Consider the following 24,989-nt stretch of genomic DNA (forward strand, 5'->3'; position numbering starts at 1 on the left):
AGAAAAGAGAAGGAAGAGGGAAGGAAAAAGAAGGAAGGAAGGAAGGAAAGATAGAAGGAAGGAGATTATAATGAGAGAGAAGGAGGATCTGAAGAAAGTCCTGCCTTAGAACTTGGCCACCACAGGTGCCCCCAACACGAGTGATGTTCAGCTGGCCATGCCCACCTTGACCATACCTACCCCACAGAGGTGGGTTCCTACCAGTTCGCACCAGTTTGGTAGAACCGGTTCGTCAAATCTACCGAACCGGTTAGAAGAGGTTCCACCAGTGGACCCGGAAAGCAGGCCACACCTACAGAAGAGGTTCCAAATTTTTTTGAAAACCACCACTGACACACACACACACACACACCACACAAACACACAGACTCACACAGAGAGAGAAAGAGAAAGAAAGGAAGAAATAAATAAAGAAAAAAAAGAAAAAAGAAAGAAAAAGAGAGAAAGATGAAAGAAAAAAATGAAAAAGGGACAAAGAGACAAAAGGAAGGAAGAGAGAGAGAGAGAAAAGAGAAAGAAAGAAAAGAAAGAAAAGAGAAAGAAAGAAAGAAAGAAAGAAAGAAAGAAAACACATGGCCAGCAAGCCACTCCCACCAGGTCACATGGCTGGCAAGCCACTCCCACAAAGGAGGCCACACCCACAGAGTAGGTTCGAAAAAATTTTGAAACCCACCACTGCTACCCCAGCCCCCCCAAGTTCAAACACAACCTTGATGCGGCCCTCAATGAATTTGAGTTTAACACCCCTGATCTGTGCGATCCCTTAATTTCTTTCCTCTGTGTTTCCTTTAGGGACGTGTGACCAAAACAGAGAGAATGACCTGCTATTAAATAACAACTCCATTACGCGTGACGTCACTGGTTTCATCCAGGACTGGACCATTCGGCAGCCGGGAAGCGTTTGCAAGGAGAGAAGGCAGGAGGTTTGCACCGAGCACGCCAGCACGCGCTGCAGCATCCTGCTTTCCACTCTGTTTTACGAGTGCCATCAGGTCATTCCTCCCAACATATTCTATGCAACGTGCGAAGAGAACAATTGCTTTGGGGAGGAAGTGTGTGAGATTATAGCCTCCTACGCCATCTTTGCAAAGTGCACGGGGTTTGCGTAGACTGGAGAACGCCGGATTTCTGCGGTGAGGGTTGTATATCTTCCGATAAAAACGCCTCCTCTGGTTTTGCACTATCTGTAATTTCCTTAGATCAGGTGTCGGCAACCGTAAACACTCAAAAGAGCCACAAAGGTCCTAACCAGAAGCCCCCCTCCCATTCAATTCTGGAGCCAACCGGACATCCTGCTCCTAGTCTTCTCCTAGTTCAGTGTCCTTTTTCCTCTACCTGTCCTAACCGAAAGCCCTATCAATTATGGAGCTGACTGGCGACAAGGAGCTGCAGCAGAGGGAGGAAAGAGCCACATGCGGCTCCAGAGCCGCAGGTTGCCAACCCTTGCCTTAGATGGTCCTTACAAGTTGAATGAAAAGGCAGGGTTCTTTTCATCTGCCGATACAGGTAGCCCTCACCTTACGACCACAATGAAGCCCAAAACTCCTGCTGCTAATTGGGACATTTGTTAGTAGCAATAGCACTTATATGCCACTTCACAGTGCTTTACAGCCCTCTCTAAGTTCTTTACGGAGTCAGCCTATTGACCCCAACAATCAGGGTCCTCATTTTACCGACCTTGGAAGGGTGGAAGGCTGAGTCAACCTTGAGCCAGTCAGAATCGAACTGATGGCAGTGGGCAAAGTCATCCTGCAGTCCTGCATTCTAACCGCTGTACCACGAGGAAGGAGAATGAGAAAAGGAATAAGGAAGGAAGGAAGGAAGGGAGGGAGAGAGGGAGGGAGGGAGGGAGGGAAGGAAGGGCAATAGCACTTAGACTCGTATACAACTTTACAATGCTTTTACAGCCCTCTCTAAGCGGTTTACAGAGTCAGCCTATTTGCCCCCAACAATCTGGGTCCGCATTTTACCCACCTCAGAAGGATGGAAGGCTGAGTCCACCTTGAGCCTGGTGAGATTCGAACTGCCAAATTGCAGTCAGCCGGCAGTCCGCAGAAGTAGCCCTGCAGTACTGCACTCTCACCACTGCGCCACCGTGACTCATTAAGTGGGGTTTTGCCCCCTTTTATGATCTTTCTTGCCACAGTTGTTAAGTGAATCCCTGCACTGATGAGTTAGTAACCCGGTTGTTCAGCGAATCTGTCTTCCCCGTTGACTTTGCTTGTCGGAAAGTCGCAAAAGGGGATCACGTAGCCTTGAGACACAGCGACGGTCGTAAGTATGAACCCGTTGCCGAGCGTCCGAATTTTGATCACATGACCACAGGGGGGGTGTACTGCAAAGGTCGTAACTGTGAGAAACGGACGTAAGTCGCATTTTTAGTGCCTCGTAATTTTGAACGGTCCCTAAACAAACTGTTGTTAAGTCGAGGATTATCTGCATAAGCAATGTGGAAGGGTGTCTTCGTTACTCTCTGACAAATTTATTCTTTTTAATTCTAACCATTATTCATGATCTAATAATAATAAAAATAGCAATGGCACTTAAAGCCATTGAAATATTTGCGTGGATTGTGAAATATTCTCTTCTAATGGTACTTAAAAGCAATTTACGTCAAGTTTAAGATGAAGCCTTTGGAAAAAAAAAATCAGACTCAAATCTGATTTGTGTCCAGTTTCTTGGAACAATTCCGTTTGGCTTTTAAAATCACTCATGCGCTGGATATTGGGGACCAATGAATCTTTTTCCTCCCAATCTGTTATTCCCCCTCCCCCATCTCCCATTCATTTGGAAGGCTTCCACATCAATTTGCAAATGGGTTTAAAAAGCCAAATGCATGAAAAATGGGCATTATTACGCATCCTTTAGCCATGACTGCAGCATGGGAGGCTCCAGTTTTGAAGTTGCAATTGCAAATCCAACCCGGAACTAAGGAGAAATTTCCTGACAGCGAGGACAATTAACCAGTGGGACAATTTGCCTCCAGAAGTTGTGAATGCTCCAAGTTTTTAAGAAGAGATGGGATAACCATTTGTCTGAAGTGGTGTAGGGTTTCCTGCCTAAGAAGGGGGTTGGACTAGAAGACCTCCAAGGTCCCTTCCGACTCTGTTATTCTATTCTAAATAACGACTGGAATAGAACAGTCTCAATGGGGAGTAAAACAACATTAGCTAGCAGAGTTTGTTTAACCTCCTTGCTCAAACACATTTCTCAATAGCAGCTAAGAAACCTTGAAGTGGAAAGAGTATATTCCGTTCCATTCCATTCCATTCCATTCTATTCTATTCTATTCTATTCTATTCTATTCTATTCTATTCTATTCTATTCTATTATTTTTCAAACAAAGATTTTTTTAAATTTTTTGTTATATATTTTAACTTCTTTTATAAACAAAGTTTTGTCCTGGTTCCCCCTCCCCCCACTTCTATTATACATAGTACATTTTACATCCTATTTCCATTTTACATTTCAGTCATCTTATTTTTATTTCCATATTCTCCCACTTAATTTCATTTTTTTTCTTAAAATATGGGCAATATCATTATTTGCCTCTCAAAGTTAATCAAATTTAACATATCATTTCCATCTATTATTCTGTTTTACTACGAATAACATATATCCTCAAGTTTAATTTTATATAGTAAACATTCCATTTAATTAGTTACCCACAAGTAATACTTTTAATGTATATCCCTCACATTGTATTGAATATATACCCTTGGCTATATGTAGTAAATGTCATTGTATACCACTAGTAAATCTTTTTCTTTCTTTCCTCCTTTCAACCACTTTCTCTTAGTCTTTCAGAAATTTCATTTCTCTTATATTCTCTTCTCTCCACCCATTTGCCTATTTTTTTTTCTTTTTCTTGATCTTAAAATGCCTGTATTTTCCTTTTCCAATCTTTTTTCTTCTTTTTATTTTTGTTGCTTTAGTATCTCTCCCCAGTCCCCCCCTTCTTTCCCCATTGATCCTACCTTTGCTATTTCCACTTTGGGGGGCCACTTCCCCCTTATCAGTGAGCCGAGGTGGCACAGTGGTTAAATGCAGCACTGCAGGCCACTTCAGCTGACTGCTAGATCAGCAGTTCAGCGGTTCAAAGCTCACCGGCTCAGGGTTGACTCAGCCTTCCATCCTTCCGAGGTGGGTAAAATGAGGACCCAGACTGTGGGGGCGATATGCTGACTCTGTAAACCGCTTAGAGAGGGCTGAAAGCCCTATGAAGCGGTATATAAGTCTAACTGCTATTGCTATTGCTATTATCTCCTTTGGGTATATAACTCTAAATCCCAGTATAATCATCTAATTCTTTTTTCCTTTTTCAATCTCTTTTTCTTCTATGATACCTTCCTGTTCTTCATACAGTCCCTTTTCATTCTCCTTTCTTCCTTCTTAATTAGTTAGTTTATTGGTCTTGTATGCCGCCCACTCCTGAAGGACTCCGGGCAGCTTACAATAAACAGGGGAAGGGGATAAATAGACAAAACAACAATTTAAAATACACAACATCCATAGCTACCATGGGGCTGGATGCTTCAACAGCCCACCGGCCTGCCGGAGCAGCCAGGACTTAGTGGCTTTGCGGAAGGCCGGGGAGCTCGTTCCAGAGGGCTGGAGCTGCAACAGAGAAGGCTCTCCCCCGGGAAGTCGCCAGCCGACATTGGCTGGCAGATGGGATCCGGAGGAGACCCAACCTGTGAGATCTGATCGGTCTGAGGGAGGTAATCGGCAGGAGGTGGTCTCTCAGGTACCCAGGTCCGATGCCATGTAGGGCTTTATAAGTAACGACTAGCACCTTGAAGCGAGTCCGGAGACTAATGGGTAGCCAGTGCAGCTCGCGGAGGATAGGTGTAACGTGGGTGTACCTGGGTGCACCCACAATCGCTCGTGCGGCTGCGTTCTGGACTAGCTGAAGTCTTCGAACACTCTTCAAGGGCAGCCCCATGTAGAACGCGTTACAGTAATAATCTCATTCTAAGTGTTCCTTTATTTTTACTGTCAGTCTGTCCACCTGTATTCCTTTTCAAACTATGAGAGATGAATGTCTCACTTAGCAACATGAATTTTGGGGCTCAATTGTGCTCGTACGTTGAGGATTACCTGCAGTTCTTTCTCATCCGAGCTATTATTTTAACTACTCCTCAAACCGACTTCTTCTTTTGCACCTCAACTCTGAGTTTGCTTGGCAAGGTCCCGCGATCAAACTCTGAAATGACATTTTTGGCAGTTCTCACTGCTGGCAAGAATTGTACTTAGCCTAATTAGATTTCTATTTTCCCCCAGCCTAGTTCGATCATCCGGGGTAGATTAGAGGGGGTTTATTTTTAGCACAATTTTACATTGATCCTTTCTTAACTAATTTACGTTCTGCTAGGGCCACCCTGCTTATTTTTCTAATGGATTTTGTTGGGACTTTTTGCTTGACCTCTGCAGCCATGAAATGCCCAGCTTCTTTGATATACCAGCATTGCCAGAAAGGTTGCACAAAGCACTGTGAGAATGGGACCAACCTGCACATTTGCATGGACTATCCGACCGAAGGCTGTTTCTGTCCGCCGGGACAGGCCATCCTGGATGGCGCATGTGTTCAGGAAGACATCTGCTCCCAATGCATCAGCGAAGATGGAAGTCGCCATCAGGTGAGGCTTTCACTCTGGACTCCCATCATCTACTGCACAGGTTTGGGGAACAATGGCCCTTTTTATGACTTGTGGACTTCAACTCCCAGAATCCCCCACGGCTGGCTGAGGAATTCTGGGAGTTGAAGTCCACAAGTCCTAAAAGGGCCATCGTTCCCTACCCCCAGACATGAAATCCTCTAAATCTTCGCTACCAGTTCGGTACTGGGAGCATGCACATCTGGGCATGCGCAGCACCTTCTGTGCGCATGAGCAGAAGGTCCGTGATGACATCAGGGTGGGTGGGCGGAGCCTCATGCCACTGCCACTACCGGTTCGCCCGAACCAGTGCGAACCGGCACAATACTACCTCTGCTGTTGCGTCCCCTTGACGCAGCCGGCAGCCAAGCCACGCCTTGCAGAAGGCTGATTGGTCCTGGCGCGGCTGCTGGCTGGCGGGAGAATTGCGGCCACCCCATTGGCCGGCCGCCTGACAGCTATCAGTATAAATAGCTGTCAGGCAGCGCTGTCCAGCACATGTGTTCTGAACTTGCTGTTAACTTACCGTTGTTAAATAAAGGTTCCAGTTATTTACCTCAGCGCCTCCTGGTACTTTAAATCTGCCTATCCCCTATCGCAGGGGTGTCAAACTGGATTTCTTCAAGGGTCGAATCAGCACTGTAGTTCTCCTCCATGGGCTGGCTGGAGGGCAGCAGAAGGAGACGGGACAGATGCCTCCCGTAGCACTCCGCTGGACAAAATGGGGCACGGGGGGGGCATGCACAGCGCCCCACAATCCGTTTTTGGCCTGCAGCACTTTGCCAGGCAAAATGGGGTGCATAGGAGAGGCTGCATGCAGTCGCGCCACATCCCATTTTCAAGTTGCATTCTGCTGGCCAAAACAGGACGCAGGGGAATGGACGTGGCCCCCACGCCCCATTTTGGCCAGCAAAGTGCTTCAGGAGGCCATCAAGGCTGAAAACGGGGTGCAGAGGGGCCCCTTTTGGCTGCCAGAGGCATGCTATGATTACATTTGTTATTATTTTTTTCTCATTTTATTAGAAGCCACCCAGAATAGCCCCACAGCGAAATCGGCTATTTTTTAAATTTTAACAACCAAAGAAACAAATTGCAGAAATCTTATCCTTATTTTCTTGGGCTCTTTTCCCCCCTCATCGTTGATACAACATGGAAAGTGCCACATAGTTTTCAAAATGCCATATGATGAAATAAATAAGCAGGGGGTTGGACCAAAAGACTTCCAAGGTCCCTTCCAACTCTCTATTCTATTCTATTCTATTCTATTCTATATTCTTTTCTCTTCTACTGTATATTCTACTGTATTGTATATTCTTTTTACTGTATATTCTGTTCTGTATATTCTATTCTATTCTATATTCTCTTCTACCGTATATTCTACTGTATTGTATGTTCTTCTTTATTGCATATTCTACTCTGTATATTCTCTTCTCTTCTCTTCCCTTTGCTTCCCTATTCTATTCTATTCTATTCTATTCTATTCTATTCTATTCTATTCTATATTCTTTTCTCTTCTTCTGTATATTCTACTGCATTATATATTCTTCTTTACTGTATATTCTGTTCTGTATATTCTATTCTATTCTATTCTATATTCTCTTCTACTGTATATTCTACTGTATTGTATGTTCTTTTTTACTGTATATTCTACTCTGTATATTCTCTTCTCTTCCCTTTGCTTCTCTATTCTATTCTATTCTATTCTATTCTATTCTATTCTATTTTCTTTTCTCTTCTACTGTATATTCTACTGCATTGTATGTTCTTCCTTACTGCATATTCTGTTCTGTATATTCTATTCTATTCTACTGTATATTCTACTGTATTGTATATTCTTCTCTACTGCATATTCTACTCTGTATATTCTCTTCTCTTCCCTTCCCTTTGCTTCCCTATTCTATTCTATTCTATTCTGTTCTGTTCTGTTCTATTCTATTCTATTCTATATTCTTTTCTCTTCTGTATATTCTACTGCATTATATATTCTTCTTTACTGTATATTCTGTTCTGTATATTCTATTCTATTCTATTCTATTCTATTCTATTCTATATTCTCTTCTTCTGTATATTCTACTGTATTGTATGTTCTTCCTTACTGCATATTCTGTTCTGTATATTCTATTCTATTCTACTGTATATTCTACTGTATTGTATATTCTTCTCTACTGCATATTCTACTCTGCATATTATTTTCTCTTCTCTTCTCTTCTCTTCTCTTCTCTTCTCTTCTCTTCTCTTCTCTTCTCTTCTCTTCTCTTCTCTTCTCTTCTCTTCTCTTCTCTTCTCTTCCCTACCCTACCCTACCCTACCCTACCCTACCCTACCCTACTCTATTCTATTCTATTCTATTCTAAATATTATGACACGGGGACATAATTTTCAAAATGGAACCTGAGGGAAAAAAACTAGGTGTACCTCAGAAATGAAAATCTCAGCTTGTGAGCAGTAGCCACCTTAATCTATTTAATGTTTTCCTCTCATTTTGTTTCCATCTGTGGAACACCTTTGGTGTCCATTGCTCTCCTGAGTTATTTATTGCTTTTTAGTAGCCTCTCCAAGGAGTTACGGGTATGTCATTCCGTGTCTGTTTACCATCAGCCTTATACTCTTAGGAAAGGATATATATATGCTCACGAAGGAATCTGGAACGTTTTTAGTGTAAAAGAGGCTGGTGTGCCTTTGTTATAAAATGCATGACCGAGGAATAATGTGAAACACTATACGTCCTGAAATTTTCCAAAGTCTGGCTTTCCTTGCCTTATTGAGTCAATATTTGGTACGCTTTATTTAACGGATAGCAACACGTTTCTCTTTCTTTCGGTATTTTCAGGAGCGTGCTCGTAAAATTGGGGGAAAGGGCGAGGCCCTGAAATTATTTGTACCTCGTGTCAAAGGCAGTAGCTTTCTTTCTTCTTTTAAAATTAGTTTTTATTGAGCATTTTAATCGTTTGAAACAGAAAGAAAAACACAACAAGAAAAAAAACAAAACGCAAAACGTACATAATAATGCAAAGTAATTAGACAGCCCTCTGTCTCGGCTTTCATATTTAGCCTTTCTAGTTCTCCATTCTGCATGGCCTTCCTATTGCTTTTCCTTTGTCCTATAATATAACAATAGCAGTAGTAACACTTACAATAATATTAATTATTTATATCATCATTATATTCACATTCTCTGTTTTCTGTTTTGGCTTCTGTTTTCGAGCCACTTATCAATTATATTCCATATTTTATAGAAATCTGATTCTTCTCTTTTTTTTAGTTCTATTGTTATTTTGTCCATCTCTGCACATTCAAGTGTTTTCTAATGATTGTTTCATCTGCGGGTGTATTGATTCCCCCCCCCCCCCAGTTTTGTGCAAAATCAATCCTAGGGCAGTAGCTTTTGTTTGCGTCCAAACCAATTAGAAAGATTCATTTATTATTATTATTATACAATTGTATCACAGCGGCCAGTTGTTTCGCTGGATTTGGCATTGGTTACTAGTCCCCCCCCCCCCCCCAGGGGCCTAGGACGTCGTAACGTATTTTCGTAATATGCGTGCAGATCCAAGCAGTGCGGCTTTTTGCATTTGACTGATGGTGATTTTGTCAATTTTTAACTGTTTTAAATGTAATTCCAGTGCTTTTGGAATAGCACCCAGTGTGCCAATTACCACTGGAATTACCACTGCTGGTTTGTGCCATAGTCGTTGAATTTCGATTTTTAAGTCCTGGTATCTTGCAATTTTTTCATGTTCCTTCTCGGCGACCCTGCTATCACCTGGTATTGCGATGTCTATGATTGTGACCCTATTTTTCTCAACCAGTGTGATGTCTGGTGTATTATGCGCCAGTATTTTGTCGGTTTGTATACGGAAATCCCACAAGATCTTGACCATCTGATTTTCAGTGACTTTTTCAGGCTGATGTTCCCACCAGTTTGTTGCTGTTTTAATATTATAATTTTTGCACAAATTCCAATGGATCATTTGTGCTACTGAATTGTGCCGCAATTTATAATCAGTTTGCGCGATTATTTTTACAGCAGCTGAGTATGTGATCAACAGTTTCATCAGCTTCTTTGCAAAGTCTGCAATTGGCATCATCAGAGGATTTTTCGATTTGGGCCTTAATGGCATTTGTGTGGATAGCTTGTTCTTGCGCAGCCAGGATTAGTGACTCTGTTTCTTTCTTTAATGTATCTGCTGTTAACCATAACCAAGTTTTTTCACTATCCACTTTATCTTTTATTTTTTCCAGAAATTGGCCATGCAGTGCTTTGTTCTGCCAACTCTCCATTCTTGCTTTTATCACATCTTTTCTGTATTCTTGTTTCGTCTGTTGGGCCTTCAATAGATTTTTGTTCTTTACTTCGATTAATAGATGTTCTTGACTTTCTTTTAAATAATCAGCCAGTGCATGTTTTTCTTCTTCAACTGTTTGCTTCACTTGTAATAATCCTCTGCCACCTGATTTCCGGGGCAGATATAGTCTATCAGTATCACCACGTGGATGTAAACTGTAGTGCATTGTCATTAGTTTCCTGGTTTTTCGGTCCAAAATGTCCAAATCAGCTTGTGTCCAGTTAACTATGCCAGCTGTGTATCTTATAACTGGTATTGCCCAGGTATTTATGGCCTTGATTGTATTTCCACCATTCAATTTAGATTTCAAAATTTTCCTAACTCTGTTGGTGTACTCTCCCCTGACAATAGTTGTTGTTGTTGTTGTTGTTGTTGTTATTATTATTATTATACAATTGTATCACAGCGGCCAGTTGTTTCGCCGGATTTGGCATTGGTTACTAGTCGGGCCCCACCCAGGGGCCTAGGACGTCGTAACATATTTTCGTAATATGCGTGCAGATCCAAGCAGTGCGGCTTTTTGCATTTGACTGATGGTGATTTTGTCAATTTTTAACTGTTTTAAATGTAATTCCAGTGCTTTTGGAATAGCACCCAGTGTGCCAATTACCACTGGAATTACCACTGCTGGTTTGTGCCATAGTCGTTGAATTTCGATTTTTAAGTCCTGGTATCTTTCGATTTTTTCATGTTCCTTCTCGGCGACCCTGCTATCACCTGGTATTGCGATGTCTATGATTGTGACCCTATTTTTCTCAACCAGTGTGATGTCTGGTGTATTATGCTCCAGTATTTTGTCGGTTTGTATACGGAAATCCCACAAGATCTTGACCATCTGATTTTCTGTGACTCTTTCAGGCTGATGTTCCCACCAGTTTGTTGCTGTTTTAATATTATAATTTTTGCACAAATTCCAATGGATCATTTGTGCTACTGAATTGTGCCGCAATTTATAATCAGTCTGCGCGATTTTTTTACAGCAGCTGAGTATGTGATCAACAGTTTCGTCAGCTTCTTTGCAAAGTATTATTATTATTATTATTATTATTATTATTATTATTATTATTGTTGTTGTTGTTGTTGTTGTACAATTGTATCACAGCGGCCAGTTGTTTCGCCGGATTTGGCATTGGTTACTAGTCGGGCCCCACCCAGGGGCCTAGGACGTCATAACGTATTTTCGTAATATGCGTGCAGATCCAAGCAGTGCGGCTTTTTGCATTTGACTGATGGTGATTTTGTCAATTTTTAACTGTTTTAAATGTAATTCCAGTGCTTTTGGAATAGCACCCAGTGTGCCAATTACTACTGGAATTACCACTGCTGGTTTGTGCCATAGTCGTTGAATTTCGATTTTTAAGTCCTGGTATCTTGCGATTTTTTCATGTTCCTTCTCGGCAACCCTGCTATCACCTGGTATGGTGATGTCTATGATTGTGACCTTATTTTTCTCAACCAGTGTGATGTCTGGTGTATTATGCGCCAGTATTTTGTCGGTTTGTATACGGAAATCCCACAAGATCTTGACCATCTGATTTTCGGTGACTTTTTCAGGCTGATGTTCCCACCAGTTTGTTGCTGTTTTAATATTATAATTTTTGCACAAATTCCAATGGATCATTTGTGCTACTGAATTGTGCCGCAATTTATAATCAGTCTGCACGATTTTTTTACAGCAGCTGAGTATGTGATCAACAGTTTCATCAGCTTCTTTGCAAAGTCTGCAATTGGCATCATCAGAGGATTTTTCGATTTTGGCCTTAATGGCATTTGTGCGGATAGCTTGTTCTTGCGCAGCCAGGATTAGTGACTCTGTTTCTTTCTTTAATGTACCTGTTTTTAACCATAACCAAGTTTGTTCACTGTCCACTTTATCTTTTATTTTTTCCAGAAATTGACCATGCAGTGCTTTGTTCTGCCAACTCTCCATTCTTGATTTTATCACATCTTTTCTGTATTCTTGTTTTGTCTGTTGGGCCTTCAGTAGATTTTTGTTCTTTACTTCGATTAATAGATGTTCTTGGGTGTCTTTTAAATAATCAGCCAGTGCATGTTTTTCTTCTTCAACTGTTTGCTTCACTTGTAATAATCCTCTGCCACCTGATTTTCGGGGCAGATATAGTCTATCAGTATCACCACGTGGATGTAAACTGTAGTGCATTGTCATTAGTTTCCTGGTTTTTCGGTCCAAAAGGTCCAAATCAGCTTGTGTCCAGTTAACTATGCCAGCTGTGTATCTTATAACTGGTATTGCCCAGGTATTTATGGCCTTGATTGTATTTCCACCATTCAATTTAGATTTCAAAATTTTCCTAACTCTGTTGGTGTACTCTCGCCTGACAATAGTTTTTACTTCTCCATGCTTGATGTTATCCAACTGCAGAATGCCTAAGTATTTGTAGGCTTCATTTTCTTTGCATTTAATTAGTTGGCCATTGGGCATTTCAATTCCCTCAGATGCAGTGATTTTGCCCCTTTTTATGGATACAGTGGCGCATTTTTCCATGCCAAACTGCATTGAAATATCGGTGCTGAATACTCGGACTGTATTTGTCAATGATTGGATTTCTATTTCTGACTTTCCATAGAGTTTCAAATCATCCATATATAGTAAATGCGAAATTTTTTCAGCTTTTTTGGCTGTTTGGTAGCCTAATTTCATTTTTTTTAAGATTACTGATAGTGGGATCATTGCGATGATGAAGAGAAGAGGTGAAAGTGAATCACCCTGGAAAATTCCTCGCTTGATATTAACCATTCCGTAGCTCTCATTCCCTACTGCCAACTCAGTTCTCCATTGTTTCATTGCCTTTTCAGTAAAGGATGTAATATTTTTGCTAATGCCAGTTGTTTCTAAGCATTTATGATCCAACTATGTGGCAGTGAGTCAAATGCCTTTTTGTAATCAATCCAGACCATATTCAAGTTCGTTTTTCTGTTCTTACAATTTTCTAATATCATTTTATCAATTAGAAGCTGATCTTTTGTGCCCCTGCTCCTTCTTTTGTTGCCTTTTTGCTCTACTGGCAAGATGTTGTTTGTTTCCAAATAATCCATCATGTTATCTGCAATAATGCCTGTGAGTAATTTGAAGGTTGTTGGTAAGCATGTTATTGGTCTATAGTTTTCAGGTGTTGTTCCTTTAGTTGGATCTTTCTGAATCAAGTATGTTTTTCCAGTTGTCAACCATTCATCAATTTGGCCCTTTTGTAAAATTTCATTCAGTTGCCTGGCCAATATTGCATGTAAGCTGGTCAGATATTTGAGCCAGAAACCATGTAATTGGTCCTTTCCAGGTGATGTCCAATTCTTTACCTTTTTAACTCGATTTTTGATCATCTCAGTTGTTATTTCTAATACTTGCATTTGTTTGTTGCCAATGCTTTTCTCAAAGTCATGTATCCACTTTGCTTCCTTGTTGTAGTCCTTTGCATTTTCCCACAATTCTTTCCAGAATTCAACTGTGGCCTGCTTTTCTGGTTTTTCACTTTTGGTGTCACCATTCACATTAAGACTTTGATAAAAACGCCGTTGGTCTGATCGAAATTGCTGATTTTGTTTATATTGGATGATTCGTGCCTCATATCTTTCAATTTTTCTAGCTGTTGCTGTTATCTGCTGTTTTACAATCTCTACAGCTTCATTGATGTTTCTTGTATCCAATCTATATCTTCTGATTAGCCGATCTATGATTTTGTTGTTTTTAAGCCGTTGCTCATGCATGTTCTTTAAGTTACTAGCATCTGCCCTTAATTTTTTGATTTTTTGTTCTAGACGGATTTTCCACTTTGGCTTTGATGCTTTTTCTGTTGTGTGACTAGGTATTTTAATTTTAATGCCTAGTTCATTAGTGACTATTACAGCTGCGCTGTACATTAACTGGTTTGTTTCCAAGATGGATCCCGGTTCAATTGTTGAAAACACTGCATTAACCATTTTCATGATAGGGGCCAAAATTTTCTTAGGCACAGTTTTTAGTGATGGTAAACGTTGCCTTTCCTCATTAAGCAGAAAATGCTCCATGATCTTATCTTTCAATTCTTTTTGTTTTTGAGTTAGTTCATCAGTTGGTTCAGTGATAACTGGTTCTAGTGGTGGTGATGTTATTTCCTCCCTGAGAGCTTCTTCTGGGAGTTCTACTATAGTGTCTTTAGTTGTGTCTTGAATATCAGTTATTTCCGCTTGTGATATTGTTTTTTGGGTTTTGCAATTTGCCTGAATTTCCTCATGTTCAACTTCACTAAACACTTTATTCCGTATAATAAATCGCCTTTGATCTGCTAGTCGTTGTTCACTAACATTTGAATCTGGATATTGTTGTTTCCATAATTCATACATTCGCTTTAAATATCCTCTTTTTTCTGGCTCTGAGTTGTAGTAACAGGCCATTATGGCACGGTTTTCATCTGCACTATATTTTTGTCGTTTTGTTGGCTGGTCCACTTGTAGCCCACTTGTCGACGGATGTCCAGGGACCCCAACATCCGCCGCGGCCCTTGTTAACCCGCGCGACGACCGATGCGGTATGGAATTCTTATTCGTTTTTTCCACCATATTGTATGGGTTGGCGGGGGTTTTTTTTACGGGACCAGATGCCAACCTGATCCCAACCTTCCTCCTTTCTCATCCGGGCTTGGGACCGGCAACGGCGGAGTTTTATTATTATTATTATTATTATTATTATTATTATTATTATTATTATTGTTGTTGTTGTACAATTGTATCACAGCGGCCAGTTGTTTTGCCGGATTTGGCATTGGTTACTAGTCGGGCCCCACCCAGGGGCCTAGGACGTCGTAACGTATTTTCGTAATATGCGTGCAGATCCAAGCAGTGCGGCTTTTTGCATTTGACTGATGGTGATTTTGTCCATTTTTAACTGTTTTAAATGTAATTCCAGTGCTTTTGGAATAGCACCCAGTGTGCCAATTACCACTGGAATTACCACTGCTGGTTTGTGCCATAGTCGTTGAATTTCGATTTTTAAGTCCTGGTATCTTGCGATTTTTTCATGTTCCTTCTCGGCGACCCTGCTATCACCTGGTATTGCGATGTCTATGATTGTGACCTTATTTTTCTCAACCAGTGTGATGTCTGGTGTATTATGCGTCAGTATTTTGTCAGTTTGTATACGGAAATCCCACAAGATCTTGACCATCTGATTTTCGGTGACTTTTTCAGGCTGATGTTCCCACCAGTTTGTTGCTGTTTTAATATTATAATTTTTGCACAAATTCCAATGGATCATTTGTGCTACTGAATTGTGCCGCAATTTATAATCAGTCTGCGCGATTTTTTTACAGCAGCTGAGTATGTGATCAACATTATTATTATTATTATTATTATTATTATTATTATTGTTGTTGTTGTTGTTGTTGTTGTACAATTGTATCACAGCGGCCAGTTGTTTCGCCGGATTTGGCATTGGTTACTAGTCGGGCCCCACCCAGGGGCCTAGGACGTCGTAACGTATTTTCGTAATATGCGTGCAGATCCAAGCAGTGCGGCTTTTTGCATTTGACTGATGGTGATTTTGTCAATTTTTAACTGTTTTAAATGTAATTCCAGTGCTTTTGGAATAGCACCCAGTGTGCCAATTACCACTGGAATTACCACTGCTGGTTTGTGCCATAGTCGTTGAATAATAATTATTATTATTATTACTGTTGTTGTTGTACAATTGTATCACAGCGGCCAGTTGTTTCGCCGGATTTGGCATTGGTTGCTAGTCGGGCCCCACCCAGGGGCCTAGGACGTCGTAACGTATTTTCGTAATATGCGTGCAGATCCAAGCAGTGCGGCTTTTTGCATTTGACTGATGGTGATTTTGTCAATTTTTAACTGTTTTAAATGTAATTCCAGTGCTTTTGGAATAGCACCCAGTGTGCCAATTACCACTGGAATTACCACTGCTGGTTTGTGCCATAGTCGTTGAATTTCGATTTTTAAGTCCTGGTATCTTGCGATTTTTTCATGTTCCTTCTCGGCGACCCTGCTATCACCTGGTATTGCGATGTCTATGATTGTGACCTTATTTTTCTCAACCAGTGTGATGTCTGGTGTATTATGCGCCAGTATTTTGTCGGTTTGTATACGGAAATCCCACAAGATCTTGACCATCTGATTTTCGGTGACTTTTTCAGGCTGATGTTCCCACCAGTTTGTTGCTGTTTTAATATAATAATTTTTGCACAAATTCCAATGGATCATTTGTGCTACTGAATTGTGCCGCAATTTATAATCAGTCTGCGCAATTTTTTTACAGCAGCTGAGTATGTGATCAACAGTTTCATCAGCTTCTTTGCAAAGTCTGCATTTGGCATCATCAGAGGATTTTTCGATTTTGGCCTTAATGGCATTTGTGCGGATAGCTTGTTCTTGCGCAGCCAGGATTAGTGACTCTGTTTCTTTCTTTAATGTACCTGTTTTTAACCATAACCAAGTTTGTTCACTGTCCACTTTATCTTTTATTTTTTCCAGAAATTGACCATGCAGTGCTTTGTTCTGCCAACTCTCCATTCTTGATTTTATCACATCTTTTCTGTATTCTTGTTTTGTCTGTTGGGCCTTCAGTAGATTTTTGTTCTTTACTTCGATTAATAGATGTTCTTGAGTGTCTTTTAAATAATCAGCCAGTGCATGTTTTTCTTCTTCAACTGTTTGCTTCACTTGTAATAATCCTCTGCCACCTGATTTTCGGGGCAGATATAGTCTATCAGTATCACCACGTGGGTGTAAACTGTAGTGCATTGTCATTAGTTTCCTGGTTTTTCGGTCCAAAAGGTCCAAATCAGCTTGTGTCCAGTTAACTATGCCTGCTGTGTATCTTATAACTGGTATTGCCCAGGTATTTATGGCCTTGATTGTATTTCCACCATTCAATTTAGATTTCAAAATTTTCCTAACTCTGTTGGTGTACTCTCGCCTGACAATAGTTTTTACTTCTCCATGCTTGATGTTATCCAACTGCAGAATGCCTAAGTATTTGTAGGCTTCATTTTCTTTGCATTTAATTAGTTGGCCATTGGGCCATTATTATTGGCCATTATTGTTGGCCATTATTATTATTATTATTATTATTATTATTATTATTATTATTATTATTATTTTCCAACAGCCCTTGGAAACGTGGATTCCTTCCACCGAGCCCTGTAAAGTGTGTATGTGCCTGGAGAACAGGACTGTTAACTGCGTGGCTCAGCCTTGCCCGACAGCCAAACGTAAGCCAGTCTGTCTTTTCAAAAGGCCTTTAAAAAAAATCTTCTAGTGAGGCTGCACTGCGTGGAAAGAGGCAACCTAAAACGAGGAGGCCATCTTGCCATGGGGACAATTCCATGTGGGATATCTCAACGTGATGAACGTCATCCGGCACTGTCTTTGTGACATGATGCCCCTTAACAAAAATAAGGGATATCATGTCGAAGAAACTGTCTCCTGATTGGGGAGGGGGGCTGGGGGCTGGGGGTTGGACTAGATGACCGACAAGGTCCCTTCCAACTCTGTTATTCTGTAATTCTGGATCTTCAGTGGGAATTTGCCAAACACATACTATTGCACTGTTCTCTTGAAGAACAAAATAGCCCCTGGAGTATTCTTAGAAGTTGGCTCATCCCGTTTGAATAGTGATGCTTATATTTCTCCTTCTTCCTCCCTCCCTCTTTCTCAGCCATTGACTGTGGTCCCTGTGAGGTTCCAAGACTCCAGAGGAATTCCAATCAGTGCTGTCCAGTCTTTGAATGCAGTAAGTTCCTGAGAGTCATTGTCACATTGCAGTACAAATAATCCTCAACTTATTAATGTAACTGAACCCACAATTTCTGTTGAAAATCCATTCATTTATCCACCTCTGTCCGTCGTCTATCTATATACTCTATCTATCTATCTATCTATCTATCTATCTATCTATCTATCTATCTATCATCTATCTATCTATCTATCTATCTATCTATCTATCTATCTATCTATCATCTCTCTCTCTCTCTGTCATCTATTATCTATCTTCTATCTATCCATCCCTACATAACTATTTATCCATCCATCCATCAATGTATCCATCCATCCATATCTGACTGTTCATCCATCAATATCTGTCCATCCATCCATATCTATCTCTGTCTGTTTATCCATCCATCCCTATCTATCTATCTATCTATCTATCTATCTATCTATCTATCTATCTATCTATCATCTATCTATCTATCTATCTATCTATCTATCTATCTATCTATCATCTATCCATCCATCCATCCATCCATCCATCCATCCAAATCTGTCTGTTTACCCATCCATCCCTATCTATCTATCTATCTATCTATCTATCTATCTATCCATCCATCCATCCATCCATCCATCCATCCATCCATCCATCAATGTATCCATCCATCCATATCTGACTGTTCATCAATATCTGTCCATCCATCCATATCTGTCTGTCTGTCTGTTTATCCATCCATCCATATCTATCTATCTATCTATCTATCTATCTATCTATCTATCTATCTATCTATCTATCTATCTATCTATCATCTATCCATCCATCCATCCATCTAAATCTGTCTGTCCATTCATCCATCCATATCTGTCTCTGTGTCCATCCATCCATCCCTGTTTGTTTGTCCGTCCATCCATCCATCCATCCATCCATCTCACCAAAGGCCACTCCAGAGTTGATGGTCTTAAGCCACCTTTTGACAGTTGGCAACAGGCCTGTTGGCTGCTTCATGCCCTGAATAGATCCTGCTCTGTTGCTCGTCTCAAGGAATAATCTCCCTTGGTTTTTCTCTCTCTCTCTCTTTAGTCTGCGATCTGGTCTCTTGTCAACTGCCCCCCATACCTCACTGCAAAGATGGTCTCCAACTGATCCAGACAAATCCTGGAGGATGTCGGCCTGATTACGCTTGCGGTAATATTCCTTTCAACCACCAAATGCTGGGATGACTTCATAAGGTCTCTCCTATTTGGCGTCTGCTATAAGTTTTCTATTTCACCTTCTTTCCCCATTTCCTATAACACGGGGGGCAGGGGGGGGACAGACACCTCTCCTGCTAAGTATTTGGGTTTTCTGATTTGATTGGCAGTCTGCAAAAAGGAAGAATGCGAGCCAAAGCCCACCCCGATCTGCCCACCGCACCGTAAACTGATTTGGGTGAAGACTCAGTGCTGCGACGAATATCGGTGTGTTTGTAGCTGTAACAATTCCACGGTGACCTGCCCACCGGGTTATCTCTCATCCTCTGTCACCAATGATTGTGATTGTACATCTACTACATGCATTCCTGATCAGGTAAAAAAAACCCAAAAACCCCCATCAATTCCAGTCCTTTCCATGGTCCATATCCACTGTTGGGATTCAAACATTTTAACAACTAGTTCTCTGCCCTAATGATTTCTTCCAACACTCAGTTCACCACTGCTCAAAAACTTAACAACCGGTTCTCCCAAAGTGATGCGAACCGGCTGAATCCCACCACTGTCCATATCTGTCAATCCCCTCCCAAACTTCTGATTTTTCGTCAACTCTTTGTGAACAATCCCCAGGATTGTGGGTCAGTAACAGCTGATTTGAGATCTTGCAAACTCATGATGGTCTCGTATTGTTTATACAGTGGGCTCTTTTTCAAATGATTTTGATTTTTTGATAATTTGGGGTCTTTTTTGTGCCCCAATTCTACATGCCTTAGCTGCATGGTCTTCCCTGTGGTTTTTACTTTGTCTGAGATGAGATTCTTTGACTTCCTTGCTATTCAAGGCAGTCTGAGCATCAAGATCTAGTCAAGTGTAGTCAAGCCACCTTCCTCTCTAAAATCATAATCGAACTGTCTTCCTGGATCAGATTCAGAGGTGGTATTCGGTCGTTTCGGAGCGGTACACCCGAATTGGTAGCAGAAATCACTGGTGGCCCTGCCCACCTGCCCCGGCTCTATGCTCTCCTATTTTAGCACGTTTTTAGGGTGGTTGCATGCGCGGCAGGTGTGTGTGTGATCAAAGCGCATGCACAGAAGGCCGGGCGTATGTGTGGAAGGGGTGCGTACAGGCACTCGCACAGTGAACCAGTGGTAACAAAATGTGAAAGCCACTGCTGAACAGATTGCCTTTACCTTAAAATGGGTGTACTTCGGTTGGGCACATTGGTGGGATATTCTTAATGTTGGACTAGAAAACCTCTAAGGTCTCTTCCAACTCTCTTCTCTCCTCTTCTATTCTACTCTATTTTATTCTCTCTTCTTTTCTCTTCTCTATTCTATCTTCTCTATTCTCTTCTCTCTTCTCTTCTCTCCTCTTCTACTCTATTCTATTCTCTCTTCTCTTCTCTCTTCTCTATTCTCTCTTCTCTCTTCTCTCTTCTTTCTCTTCTCTTCTACTCTCTTCTCTTTTACTCTCATCTCTTCTCTTCCCTTCTATCTTCTCTTCTCTTCTCTATTCTATTCTCCTCTCCTCTCCCATCCTATCCTATTCTATTTATTCTCTATTCTATTATCTGTTCTCTATTCTATTCTATCCTATCTTCTCTCTTCTCTTCTACTCTCATCTCTTCTCTTCCCTTCTATCTTTTCTTCTATTCTATTCTCTTCTATTCTCTATTCTATTATCTGTTCTCTATTCTCCATTCTATTCTATTCTGTTCTGTTCTGTTCAATCCTATCCTATCATCTCTGCGCCTCCCCTCTCCTCCCCTCTTCTGTTCTGTTCTATTCTCTATTCTATTCTCCTATCCTATCCTATCCTCTATTCTATTCTATTCTATTCTATTCTATTCTGTTTTTGTACTATTCTATTAAATCCTATCTTCTTTCTTCTCCTCCCCTCCCCTCCTCTCTTCTCTTTCTCTTCTCTTCAATGGGTGGTTGAAGCGAAGCATGCCGCAAGAACTCAAGGAGATGACATGAAACTATTTTTATTTATTGGCAGGTGTGCGTCCACCGCAACATTGTCTACCCACTTGGCATGACCTGGGAGGAAGGCTGTAAGGAATGTTCTTGCACCAACATGAAAGATGCAGTCACAGGACTCCGAATTACAGAATGCCTGGAGAAAGGATGCAGTATGTCCTGCCCAGCGGTAGGTAAAGTTCCCAAGTATTGTTTAGAATAAAATATGGTGGTTTTTTTTTAAAAAAATCTAGTTGGACTCTTCCAAAGTAACAGTGAGCGGGGGTGGGTGGGTGGGATATCACAAGGACAGCTTGTCTTCAAATGGTTAGTTCTTGAAGACCAGGAAATCTTAGGGCTAGTAAATCCATACTCTAGTAGTCCTCGCCCAGAATTTATGCAGATAAGCGAGACACTTGTTAAGTGAGTTTTGACCCATTTAATAACTTTGTTAAGCGAATCTGTACAGATATCAGACTTTAATGGTGGGAAACGGAAAGCTAAGATCTCCATTGATTTGCATTATCCTGAAAACATCACCTTTTATCAATGAATACTTTAAAAAAAAAGGTTTTATAGCATTAAAAAGACGATGAAATCCTGCTAAAGTAGATTTCTCGTCGATTCTAACTTTAAACCCCTGAAGTTCCTCAGTTCTGGTAGCGATCCCTATTTGATAATACATATAGTCCTTGACTTACAACCAGAACTTGAGCCCAAGATTTACGTGACTAAGTGAGACATTTGTTAAGTGAGCTTCGCCCCAGTTTGCGACTTTTCTTGCCACAGTTGTTAAGTGAATTACTGCAGTTGTCGTTAGTATTCCAGTTGTTAAGTGAATCTGACTTCCCCGTTGACTTTGCTTGTCAGAAGGTCACGAAAGGGGATCACATGACCCCGGGGACACGCATCCGTCGTAAATGTGAGTCAGTTGTCAAGCATCCGAATGTAAATCACATGAGCACAGCGATGCTACAATGACGATGTGCGAAAAATTATCATGTCTCTTTTTTCAGTGCCGTTACAGTTCGGCGGTTCGAATCCCTGGTATAGGGTCTCCTGCGTGAGCAGGGGGTTGGACTAGATGACCTCCAAGGTCCCTTCCAACTCTGTTACTGTTACCGTTTCTTCTTCTTAGCTTAAATATTTTTCCATGGTTTAATTCCCCACTCAGACCAAACTGTGGAAAAAGAATTAGATCTGCTTATTTTCTCAGCTGTGCGGTAAGACATCACAAAATACTGCTGTACATAAGGCTGTTGGTGAGGTTATAAAATATGATATTAATAGCTTGACTGAAAATAATAAAAATAATAATTTTAGTTTGGCTTCTGTTGTATTCAAGGCCAATTGCCAGTTACAAGTGTATGTGTGTGTGTGTGTGTGTGTGTGAGAGAGAGAGAGAGAGAGAGAGAGAGAGGGAGGGGGAGGGAGGGAAGAAGAGAGAGAGAAAGAGAGAGGGAGGGAGGGAAGGAAGGAGACAGAAGGAGAGGGAGACGGAGAAGGAGGGAGAGAGGGAGAGACAGAGAGAGGGGGAGGGAGGGATATATTTTTATACATTTTCACAGGTGTAGGTATGCTGGTCTTGTTGTATTCGGGTCTTTTCCTGTGTAAGATTGAGATTGTCTTGGCAACGTTTCGGTGAGGTCTCACTCGCCATCTTCAGGCTGGGTTTGGGGCTTAAAGCATGGTCGGAGATGCCGTCTTTCTATAAATCTTGGTGTGTGTGTGTGGAGTGCTGGCTTTATTTCAGTAAGTGGAATGATTGGTTGTGTGGTTGTATCATGATTGGTAGATTGGTGATTGGTGCTGGCTGTGTGTCCGTTGTTGTTTTGTGTTGTAATGGCCTGGGTGGTGGGTGGGGCTCGTTTGTTGACTAGGGCTGGTTTCCAGATGTCTGGTAGGCGGGAGGTATCATCACGTTTAGATAGAGAGATAGAGATAGAGATAGAGATAGATAGAGATAGAGATAGAGATGATAGATAGAGATAGAGATAGAGATAGAGATAGAGATAGAGATAGAGATAGAGATAGAGATAGAGATAGAGATAGAGATAGAGATAGAGATAGAGATAGAGATAGAGATAGAGATAGAGATAGAGATAGAGATAGAGATAGAGATAGAGATAGAGATAGATAGAGATAGATAGAGATAGATAGAGATAGATAGAGATAGATAGATATATAGTAAGCTTCCTCCCATATTTGGGCATACCAGGGGTTCTGACACTAAATACATACCTATTTCCCTGGCTCAGCTGATAAAGGAGGAGAACCTTGTGGCTTAGTGGTTAACACATCTGCCTAATATGTAATACAGCCCAGGTTCGAATCCCAGTAAGGGTATGGCTAGCTGATGAGAGCTAAATAGCTTGAAATAGATCTATACTAGTCTCCCTTTATTTATTTATCAGCACAAATACAACATAGATAGATAGATAGATAGATAGATAGATAGATAGATAGATAGATAGATAGATAGATAGACAGACAGACAGACAGACAGACAGACAGACAGACAGACAGACAGACAGACAGACAGACAGACATAGTGTAAAAGAATATTGACTTGCCACCTGCTCTTCCGGTTTGACCGGACGACCAGTTGGCCAGCTGCCAGAACCCGGAAGAGCAACAGGCGACTGCTTGCATTGCCCGGAAAGATGACTCTGCATGCCACTTCCAGCACATGTGCCATAGGTTCACCTTCATGCAACTAGATCATTTACCCAATGCAAATATCAAAATGGACACACAACAGAATTCAATCTCCCTGCAATTTGGTTTGTGCGTGTGTGCGTGTGTGTGTGTGTGCGTAGAGGTTGGACAAAGACAAGCACAGCTGCGTAGAATCTGTGACAAATTTAATTTGCAATGTGGAAAAATAAACAGTTGGACAAAATTGTCACTCACAGCTTTACTCATCCGTACCGGAAAGCTGGAGCAAAGCAACTGATAAAATAGAACCCAACAAAAATGCAGCCCTTTTCCCGGATTTCAGGAATAACCCATTTTAATCCTTTCTCGCCGGCTAATAACAGGGCAAACTTAGGGAAGTCGGTAACCTTGTCTCTTTGGTGAGGCGGGTCGTAAAATCTGAGCACAATCCGCCGTGTTTCATGCTGATGGTTTTCTTTTGAAGTCGGAAAGCTTGTTCTTCCCCATATGTTCGGCATGAAGGTAAAAAGGGGCTTATTATTAGAATCCATAAAAAATCTCAGGAAGATGGGATTTTAAGGGCTTGTGCAAGTACTATTTTCGAAGTGCCTATTTCAAGACGTTGAAAGCTTTCGAACATGAAACAGTAAGCATTTGCAACCGTTCTGAAATATAGCTGCTATGTCCAATAGTTGGGAGCTCATCCCGTGACCAACGGCTCAGTGCGGGGATGTCCATATTGGTGAATGGAGAAATATCAACCAGATGATGGCCTGAAAGCCTCCTGTGATGTGCACTTTATGAACTTATTGTCAGGATTCCAGGTAACACCCACAAACGAAAGAAGACTCCTTTCTCAAAAGTTCCATTTTATTAGAGATATCATATTGACACATCTGGGAAAACCCAGATCTGAAACCTTCCAGGTTTTCCCCACCCAAATGGAAGTCCAGGCCCCTGCCCAGCACCCACAGGTCCATCCCATGCTCCAATCAGGCACCGTCCAAAACTGGAGATGCCCCCCAGTCACACCCCTCAAGGTGCAGAGCAAGGCGTCCTTGACTCTCTGAGAAAGGAATGTTATTTTGGCTATACCTCCCGTACTCCATATAATCCCCCCTACAGCAATAAATGATGTGGCAGGCCTGAAGGCCCAATGCAAAAGACACTTATTTTGGCATAAATATGGTCTGAGCTTTTGCGCCTGCCTCCGATAAACTTGTCATTTAGAACATAGAACAATAGGGTTGGAAAGGGATTCTTGGAGAGCTTCTAACCCAGGGGTCGGCAAACCTAAACACTCAAAGAGACATTTGGACCCATTTCCCACAGAAAAGAAAACACCGGGAGCCACAAAGGTCCTAACCGGAAGCCCCCTGTTCAATTCTGGAGCTGACCGGAAGTTCAGTTTCCACACCATAGAGTCTCCTCCTAGCACGGCGTCCTTTTTCCTCTACCCG

The 24,989-nt window shown here is 41.4% G+C and overlaps 1 protein-coding gene across 1 annotated transcript in view; it reads left to right on the forward strand.

Annotated features, from left to right (window-relative positions):
- Window positions 1-24,989, forward strand: part of VWF (von Willebrand factor) — a 185,105-nt gene that overhangs the window by 124,363 nt on the left and 35,753 nt on the right. Inside the window, 8 exon segments of the mRNA XM_032221125.1 lie at window positions 793-1,074; window positions 1,077-1,133; window positions 5,434-5,639; window positions 17,121-17,223; window positions 17,670-17,744; window positions 18,801-18,905; window positions 19,081-19,286; window positions 20,912-21,061. Coding sequence (XP_032077016.1) covers window positions 793-1,074; window positions 1,077-1,133; window positions 5,434-5,639; window positions 17,121-17,223; window positions 17,670-17,744; window positions 18,801-18,905; window positions 19,081-19,286; window positions 20,912-21,061 — 1,184 coding nt within the window.

Source organism: Thamnophis elegans, chromosome 7 (genome assembly GCF_009769535.1).
Source record: "Thamnophis elegans isolate rThaEle1 chromosome 7, rThaEle1.pri, whole genome shotgun sequence".
In the NCBI taxonomy this organism is placed as follows: Eukaryota; Metazoa; Chordata; class Lepidosauria; order Squamata; family Colubridae; genus Thamnophis; species Thamnophis elegans.